Source organism: Nuphar pumila, chromosome 1, assembly GCF_984573655.1.
Source record: "Nuphar pumila chromosome 1, dmNupPumi1.hap1.1, whole genome shotgun sequence".
NCBI lineage: Eukaryota > Viridiplantae > Streptophyta > Magnoliopsida > Nymphaeales > Nymphaeaceae > Nuphar > Nuphar pumila.
In genome coordinates, this window is record NC_143249.1 from 145,190,564 (window position 1) to 145,200,658 (window position 10,095).

Sequence of the window (10,095 nt, forward strand, 5' to 3'; positions counted from 1 at the left end):
TTTAAAAACTAAATAAATGAAAGGTTTGAAAAAAAAGATGAAAACAAAGGAGAATTTGAAAAATCAAATAATGGATCTCATTTGAATATGAGATCCATTTCGATTTTTTTCGAAATCCAAAATGAATTGAAAATAGATCCATATTGAATTTTGAAAGATTTTATAAAAATATGGATTTAGGATTTGAAATTCAAAGATTGTTTTTGAAATTAGGATAAAAATTGGATTTTGAAATTGATCTGGATCCGAGATTTTGAATAAACATTGGATCTAGATCTAGATCTAGATTGAAGAAAATTGGTTCCAAATGATAATCGAACCCTGAAAATGGATTTATAAAATGAATTTGAAATGAAAGATCCAAGCTCGTGATGGAATTTGGATTTGGATATTGGATCAACCCTGAAAATGGGATTGGATCTTGGATCTTGGATCTTGGATCTTGGATCTAGATTAGAATCCAAGAAATGAAACTGGATCTCATATATCAAATAAATCTGAGTTCGAGATCAAAAATTGATTTTAAATATCCTTCTGAATGGATCAGAAGGTGGATCCAGATGGACATGGATCTGAATCCGAGAATGGTTAATTGGATCCTGTATATCTAATGAGATATTCTAGGTTCAGAAAGTGAATTTGGACTCTGGATATGGATTATATCATGAAATGAGGTGAAAATCGAGGTCTGGGATAAAGAATGGACATCAGATCCAACATTGGATCCGATATCCGATTTGAAAAGTGAATTGATCTCGGATATTGGTAAAATTTCAGATAAAGGGGTTGATCCGAGTCTGAATTGGTACTTGTCCCAGCTTGAAAATTGTCAAAAACGATGTTCTGAAGAAATTATTGTTTTTTTTTTGCCCTGTAGGGATAGAAACATGGTATTGAACTGGTCTAAACTAATTTGAACTAGATAGGATTGGAATGAACTAAATCAGAAGCCAGTTATATTAAGGTGAACTAAATTCGAAGCTAAAACACTAGCTCAACCAACTGGGTTGGCTCAATTTGGACTGAATTGAGCTCAAACGAGCTAAAATGAGCTGAAATGAGCTAAAATGAAGGTCCGAAAGTATGAACGGTGACTTAGAACTAGAACTGGACCATTCAAACTCCTAATGAACTCACATCAGACTCATGAGGATATGATCTACTTGGTTTAACTGACTCGGGGATAGTTTGACTAAAATTTGAGCTAAAAATAAGTTCATTTCGCCTGAAATGAACTAAATGTAGCTGAAATGGACTGACACTGCTTATCGTGAGCTCAGAGGAGTTAGAAATGACTAACATTCTAACTCTTCTGAACTTAGCATGAGCTTGGGTAAGTCTGACAGACGAAGGGCTAAGGGTGACTCAGGGGTAAAATAATAATTTTATTGACAAAATGAGGGTAGACTGACCTCTAGACCAGGGTAAACCTAGGGGTGAGACTCGACACTGCCCTGCAAGGGTTTGGCATCTGCGAAAGGAGATGTCCGAAACGAACTTGAAAAATTTGGGGTGTTTACACAAGGTTAAGTGTTTTCATTATGTAAAAGAAAGAAGAGAAGAATTAGAAGCAAGATGTTTGAACTATTGTGAGGGCTTTCGAGTGAATAAGAGCACATCAAGTCCATTGTTATATAACATGAAGAATTCTCTCCCCTAGGCAATGTGTATGCACTCCTCCAAAGAGAAGATAGAAAAAAGTTGATAATCTCCCAAGAGACCAGCATGGAAAGATCAGCTCTTCTTGAAAAGAACTCTACTCAAAAGAAAGGAAGAGGAAAAATGGGATTTTTCTTTTGAAGGTCAACAAGAGGACCCTACTTTGGTACAAATGAAAGGAAAGACTTAAATACGCACATTGTGGTAAGTTTAGGAATGTTAAAATATAAAATTGTACATACATATAATTATATTATTATATTATTATATATATATATATATGTAAATATATTTTTCATTTCTTTCTTTTTTGTAACTTTTTTCCTTTATTTTTATTTTTTGTCTTTATGTCATCTAGTTCAGTTTGAACTAGAATGATTGTTGCTAGTCAAGTCTTATCCAGACTTGACTAGCAATAGAGTTGTTGGACACAGTCCAACAGCTCTATTGAGTCCTCCTCTTCCAGCTGTGTATATAAAGGGGTGCAGCCCCTCTTGTATTCCATTCCAATGCTTCTTAAGCAATTGGTTTTTCATATCAATAAAGAATACCTTTTTATTTTTATTTTGTTTACAGTTATACCCTTTTAAAGGGTTATGCTTTAGTGTCATTCATGACACTTTCCCTTGTGAATCTAAGCTCGTGTTTCGAAGATCCTTATTTCATTTCATGGTATCAAAGCCGCGGAAGTACTAGATCTTGAGGAAAAGTTGCCTCGATTTCCGTGCCCATTTGCAAAAGTGTTCGCCACTTGAAGAGAAGTGTTTTATCACTTCATTGGGGAAGAATTCACATCTTGTTGTATTGTATTTTCTTATTTCTTTTTTATTTTTCTTCTTGTTTCTCTTCTATCCCTATTTTTTCTCTCCTTGTAATCAATGGATGACAATGATAAAGTCACCATCATACCTATGAAACTAAGCGATACGAAGTATGTAACATGGGCTTCAATCATGAAGCATCATATATGGAGAAAAGGCCTGTGGGAGATTGTGGATGGTTCTGATTCGGAACCTAAGCTATCTCTTACTAAAAAAGAGGAAGATAAAGAGGTTCCTCTATCGGAAGAAGAGAAAATCAAGGCTCTTGCTTCATACGAAAAGAAATGGAAAGAATGGAGAATATCTCATGCGAAGATAATGTCATGGTTTATCAATAGCGTTGACATTAAAAAATCTTCAAGTCTTGCCAAATTTGATCATGCCGATAAGGCATGGGAATACCTTTAGAACATGTATTCTCTTAAAGATATTGCACATGTGTGCAACCTCCAAGAAAAAGTTTGAATGATGACACAAGGAGACAAAACTATTCGTGAATATTACAATGGGTTGTCCGAACTTTGGAAAGAACTTTCCCTTTTAGAACCAAAGTGGCATTGTGCCGAAGACATCGAGCTTCGTAAGAAACAACTCGATGTTGAACATTTTTACCAGTTTATCACTGGATTAAGGCCGGAATTTGAAACCACTAAATCGGCCCTCCTTCACCGGGGAAAAATTCTTTCTATTGTTGAAACTATTGAAGAGTTAACAATGGAAGAAAATCGTCTCCGGAATGGTTCTTAAAAAATTGAATATGATTCTGTTTTATCGATGTCTAGACTAGGGAATCATGTTCGATCATATAGGCCTTCTCACTTTAACCGACAAAATGGTGACTATGATAAGAAGAAAGTTATTTGTCATCATTGTCATGAACCGAGACACTACAGGCCACAATGTCCCAAACTTAAGGAGCTGAGAGAAAAAAGAGTTGCAATTGTTGGATCAGAGCCTAAAGATCAGGATGAACCAGTTTTCCTGGCCCAACTAATGGAGATTCTTCAGCCTCTCATCAAAAGTGTCTCTTCCTCCTCTGAAGCTTCAACCGGCGCAGCAACCTCATCATTTTATGATCCAGGTAAAATTTCTTGGCTCCTTGACTCTGGTGCATCTTTTCATATGACCCCAAATAATCAAGTTTATTCAAATGTGTTAAAAATAAAACAAGTGTCAAAGGTCTTTACTACAGATGGGACTTCTCTTGAAATAGAAGGAATAGGAAATTTTGAAAAAAATTATAAAACAAAGAAATTTTCTATTTCAGAAATTAGACATGTTCCCAAATTAAATTTAAATCTTTTATCTGTATCTCAAATTTCTGATTATGGGTGGAATATTTTCTTTTCTCATGGTTGTTGGGTACAGGATCGTCAGTCAGGCAAGCTGATTGGGGAAGGCCATAGAGAAGGAGGACTCTATTACATGAATTTTTTGGAAATGCGGAAGAAATTTTTTGTTATAATATTCAGAAAATAGAGTTGGAACTATGGCATAAGAGACTTGGTCACCCACATATAGCCAAAATCCAACATTTTCCAAATCTAGGAAAATTTTGTAACTCTGAATCATTTGATTGTAAAGATTGTATTTTCGGCAAAATGAAAAAATTACCATTTCAGAACAGAACATTTTTCTCTTCAAGACCACTTGAATTAATACACTCGGATGTTTGGGGTCCTGCACCAGTAATTTCTAAAGGAGGATTTGTTTACTATGTTATTTGTGTCTATGATTTCTCCCGACATACGTGGATTTATTTTCTCAAACATAAGTCTGAAGTATTTTCATACTTTCAAACTTTTCATAATATGGTTAAAAACAAGTTTCAAAATGATATTGTTATTTTTCGCACAGATTCAAGGGAAGAGTTTTTATCCACAGATTTTCAAAATTATCTTAAATTGCATGGCATCACACATCAAAGATCTTGTCCTTATACACCTCAACAAAATGCTCTGGCGAAACGAAAACATCACCATATTATAGAAACCACTAGGACTTTATTAATAGCAAATCAAGTCCCGAAAGACTTTTGGGCAGAAGTTGCCTTAACTGTCACATATCTCATTAATAGGATGTCATCTTCTTCGTTACAAAATATCACTCTCATTGAAAAACTTATGAACATTTCTCCATACTACTCTAGACTAAGAATATTTGGGTGCAAATGTTTCATATTTACTGACAAAAATGATAAACTTTCCCCTCGTGCGATTCCATGTGCCTTTTTAGGATATGTTGAAAATCAGAAAGGTTATAGATGTTTTGACTTCAAAAATAATAGACTATATGTGTCTATAAATGTTTCCTTTCTTGAAAAGGAGAGCTTCTTTGATTTTAGAAAATTAAAAGACGTCACTGAGTACTCCTTTTTGCTAGATCTAACATCAACATCTAATAAATATGACCTTGACTGTAACTTTGATGATGATCAAAGAATTATTGATCTTAATCATAATGTTGAAAATGAAGAAGTTCATAGGGATACTAGTATTCAATATTCCAGGCGACAAGAGTCTAATCCTCCATGTGCACTTGAAAAATATTCTAAGATTCCAACTAGACAATCATCCCGAGTCTCGAGGCCTCCAGGAAAGTTTGTATCATACGAGTCCTTCTCACCCACATATAGGACAGTTATTGCATTAATTCACTCATATGAAGAACCATCCACATATTTTCAAGCAAAAAATGATATCAAATGGATAGAAGCCATGAAAGTTGAATTAGATGCACTTGAAAAGGCTTCTACATGAACTATTCAAGATCTTCCTCCAGGGAAGAAAACTATAGGATGTGGATGGGTCTATAAAATTAAAACCAAGAGTGATGGTGCTCTTGAAAGATATAAATTTCGATTAGTAGCCAAAGTTTATGCCCAAGAATACGGTATTGATAATGAAGAAACCTTTGCTCTGGTGACTCGTATGACAATTGTCTGAACCTTAATTGTCTTAGCTTCTATCAAAAAATGGTCTATTTTTCAAATGGATGTCAAAAATGTCTTTTTAAATGAAAAGCTAGTTTAAGAAGTATACATGGAACCCCCTCCTGGTCTAAGTATTCCTAAAGGTAAAGTCCTTCACTTAGAAAAAGCTCTTTATGAACTTAAACAAGGACTGAAAGCTTGGTATGATAGGTTTAGTCATGTTATGATTGATATTGGTTTTCAATTCTGTTTAACTGACACTGATTTGTTTATTAAGAATTCTGATGCAGGGATCATTGTGCTTCTTCTCTATGTGGATGATATGATTATCACCGGAAGCGATAAACAGGGAGTTGAAACGATCAAAACACTTTTTAAATCTCATTTTGAAATGACTGATTTAGGCTTGTTGAGATATTTTTTAGGCATTGAAGTTGCTTATTCTCCTAAAGGATATTTATTATCTCAGACTAAATTTGCTTTTGACATTGTTTTCAGGTCTGGTATTACTGATGATAAGAAAGTCGATACTCCAAAAGTTGTTAATGTTAAAATGAAGATTGATGATGGAGAACTTCTTACAGACCCTACTCCTTACATACAGCTTGTCGGGGCACTTTCCTATCTATTTATTACCAGAACAGATATAGCACATGTTGTTCACACAACAAGTCAATTTCAACATGCTCCTACTTCTGTTCATATGAGAGCAGTCATGCGTATTATCAGATATATCCAGTCCTCTCTTTCACGAGGACTTTTCTTATCTTCCTTCTTTTCTCTTGATTTAATTGCATATACTGATGCTGATTTGGGAGGTGATCCCAATAACAGACACTCAACCACTTGTTTTTGTGTTTTTGTGTTTTTTTAGGGGAATCATTGATCTCGTGGAGGTGTAAAAAGCAGCAAAAGGTATCTCTCTCATCCACCGAAGTTGAATACAGAGTCATGGCAACCACGACCATGGAAGTAGTTTGGCTCCGACAACTGCTTGCTGACATGGGAGCTGAAGCAACAAAGGCTTCACAAATGTGTTGTGACAACAAAAGTGTGATCTACATTGCCAGTAACAGAACATTCCACGAACGCACCAAATGCATCGAAATGGATTGTCACTACGTTAGAGAGGAATATCTACACGGGATAATTGATCTGCCATACGTCACTTCAGAATATCAGTTACCAAACTTCTTTACAAAGCCTGTCGCTGCTCCCCGATTTCACTTTCTCTTAGACAAACTTTCGTTGATTATACCGTAAGTTTGAGGGGGGTGTTAAAATGTAAAACTATATATATATATATGTAAATATATTTTTCATTTCTTTCTTTTCTGTAACTTTTTTTCTTTATTTTTATTTTTTGTCTTTATGTCATCTAGTTCAGTTTGAACTAGAAAGACTGTTGCTAATAGAGTTGTTGGACACAGTCCAATGGCTCTATTTAGAGCAGTTGGACTGTGTCCAACTGCTCTATTGAGTCTTCCTCTTTCAGCTGTGTATATAAAGGGGTGCAGCCCCTCTTGTATTTCATTTCAATGCTTCTTAAGCAATTGGTTTTTCATATCAATACAAAATACTTTTTCTTTTTTTTTTGTTTTCAGTTATACTCTTTTTAAGGGTTATGCTTTAGTGTCATTCATGACACTTTCCCTTGTGAATCTAAGCTCGTGTTTCAAATATCCCTGTTTCATTTCAAGGAATACCAAATAGCAGTATTGGGACCATAGATATCGAAAGCATCTATCTTACCTAAACAAACATAAGTTTAAGAGAGCCTTAAAACACATCTCATACCTAAGACAGGCATAAAAAAATGTTTGAATTCAATGAATCACAGGACTCATACGATATCAGCCACACAAACAATGATAGCCGCATATACCATTATGTATGAAAATCCAATTTCTAGCACCAGTGGTCTACTACACTTTTGACCTATTGTCGAGCTACAACCTTCAGAAGGGTTTAGCTATGATTATACAAGGGGCTGCATCCTATTGGATAAAAGGATATCACATATCCACCCACTGGAACTATCAATGAAGCATCTAAGCAATGATATGAAGGAAGTAAACATCAAAATCAAGGTTTCTGAATATTGAAAATGCTGCCGCTGAAAGCCTAAGACAAGCCCCAGAAGCTCTCTGTCCTGGATAAATATGTTATGTAAATCATTAATCTTTGATGCTAATGTCCAAAGTAACTAGAGTGAAATCAAGATCTCCAATTTTCACAGTGCCGTATCTTCATCTTTTAGATAGGCACAATGAGCTTTTTGCATTACCGAACAAATTTACATATTATTACGCAAAAGTTCGACAACAAGACAGCCTGTCACTTTTTTCCATGTATTAAACCAAAAGGAACAAATACAGGTGCAGTTCATTTCGTGAAATGCTAAATCTTGGTTGTGAAGGATAGCATCTACCTGCAGGTTGAGGTATCTCTTCTGAAGATCAGAAGGCAGCAATGGATGCTCCGGGTATTTCTCCTCCAGGTACTGCCACGATTACAATCTCCTATCCATTACTGAAATTTGAAGAAACAAAAGAGGGAGATTCGTGGTTGATAGTACATATGCAAATTCCTGACTAACCAGTAGTATAGCAAACGAGTCAGAAATCACAATATCACCATCAACCAGCACGGGAACATAGCCCAAGGGATTTAAGCTAGTAAATTCTGCAAAAGATCATGGATCAGAAATCAAAACCAAAAAGAACAAGAAAATCCAACTACTACTACTCTTTGAAGGGTGAGATCAAAAACCAAATCATTAAAGACAACGGATAGAAACAAAAATTCACCAGGCGCACAATGCTCGTTCTTCAAAAGGTTGACAGGCTTGCACTCATAAGGCAACCCTGTGAAATCGCCAATAGGAATCATCCTCGCGAATCCAAGGAAACAAGAAGAAAAGGCAGGGGGAGAGAAGGAAAAATGACACCCGATTCAAGATCAGACCTTTGAGGTTCAAAGCAATACGGACTCGCCACGAACATGAGCTTCTCCAGTATGAGTAGAGCTGAAGCTTATTGGGACAACCATGCTCATCCTGCACACCACACAACCAACATGCACTTGTTTGCCATTATGAGGGAAAGAAAAGCAAGAAAAAAACAACTTTCGATCACAGAGCTGAAGGAGATACCCGACAATCAGAAGCCATATACTAAATGGAGTAAAGTATGGTTACAGGTTGTTCGGATCGGTTGCCTGGAGCTCGATGACTCAGGCGAGTCAAGGTTTTCTGTTTAAATTCATCAAAATTAATGATCAATGATCAAAAATTACCCATTAACCAAAGCACAAACTCGGTTCCCATCAATAATAAGCATACAGTCACATAGAAAAAGAAGACCAAATACCTGGTCAAAAATTATCCATCAATCAAAGCACAAATAAACTTCAGCGATCAAAAATTGGACGTCAATGATCAAACATATACAGTATGCAGGCAAACCACCAGAGAGGGAGACTTACGGGGAGCCTTCTTCGCTTGGCCGGCTCCTAGACTCGTCGCTGGAAAATTCCACCGCCGGCGTCGCGATGGGTTGAGGAGAGTGAGGCTTGAGGGTTGCAGAGAGGGGAGACCGAAAGAGAGATGGAGTTTTAGACACCCCGCTATTCGGTCATCGTTTCCCCTTTTTCTCTTTAAGAACAATTTTCACACCCCCACCATTTAGTTTATATGCAAACACGCCCAAACTCTTCTTTATTTATGTTTAGCCGACTGCGTTGAGAAACTTGATCTCCAATAACCGCGAAGCAGGTTCCCCTCGGAACACGCTCGGGTCTCAATGAGGTACGGGTGGGGGAGGTCGTTTCCCATCACTTAGCATCGGAGTCCGATTTGTTTGCAAAGACTTAAATATTCTTTCTCACCATTATCATCATAAAATGCTGTTTCCAGTAAAAGATAAAAATGTTCTTTTAGAGTTTGCAAATACTTAAGTACCTTTTATCGCCATTGACGTCATAAGAGGACGTTTTGAGTAAAAGATTTTAACAGGTGCTTCTTGCAATATGTCACCCTAAACGTTTCGGATCAGGAGCTCCTTTTGACGATGCAACATTTGTCATCGTCTGCTGCCGTCGGAGCACCCTTTGCCATTGTCTGTTGTAGTCGGAGTACCATTTGCCATTGTCTGCTACCATCGGGGCATAGTCGGAGCACAGTTGCCACCATCGGCTGCATCTACCTTCTAGGTGTTTCTCCTCCATTGTCGGATTAGCAAAACTTGTGTCCTAGAAGGTGAGTTTTGTCTAATTTTTCGTTATGTAAACAAATCGATTTATAAATCCGAATGTTAAATCTTACAAGTGGTTGTACTATACATGTTAAATAGCACCTATTTTCATACTGAAACAAGAGTCGTGAAAGGCAACGATATGTACTTATGAAGGCTAAATTTCTACAATGATTTGTAAGTTTGAAATTAACAATGAGTTAAATATTTAATAAAGTGGTGATTTATTCAATGTAGCAACGATTTATACGTTTGAAGCAGTAGTGATTTACGATTTATAATTCATGATTTATACATTTAAAGCAGCAATGATTTATACATTTAATGCATTTGCAATTTATTATTTATAACGATATGTACTTATGAAGGATTCAATGTCTAGAACGATTTGTACGTTTGCAGGAGCGCTTTGTACGTTTGATGCAGCAAT

General features: G+C 36.2%; 1 protein-coding gene across 2 annotated transcripts in view; it reads right to left on the reverse strand.

The window, feature by feature from the left end:
• Positions 1–9,061, reverse strand: part of LOC149849201 (glutathione S-transferase 2-like) — a 131,309-nt gene extending 122,248 nt beyond the window's left edge. Inside the window, exons 1-6 of one of the 2 annotated variants that reach the window (XM_089998945.1) lie at positions 8,899–9,061; positions 8,567–8,665; positions 8,380–8,470; positions 8,223–8,279; positions 8,012–8,097; positions 7,844–7,915 (exon numbers count right to left, since the gene is read on the reverse strand). In XM_089998945.1, coding sequence (XP_089855071.1) covers positions 7,844–7,915; positions 8,012–8,097; positions 8,223–8,279; positions 8,380–8,470; positions 8,567–8,584 — 324 coding nt within the window. In that variant the 5' untranslated portion in view covers positions 8,585–8,665; positions 8,899–9,061. The remainder of the gene's footprint in view (positions 1–7,843; positions 7,916–8,011; positions 8,098–8,222; positions 8,280–8,379; positions 8,471–8,566; positions 8,666–8,898) is intronic. The other variant, XM_089998936.1, reaches the window with a different exon arrangement.
• Between the last annotated feature and the right edge of the window lie 1,034 nt (positions 9,062–10,095).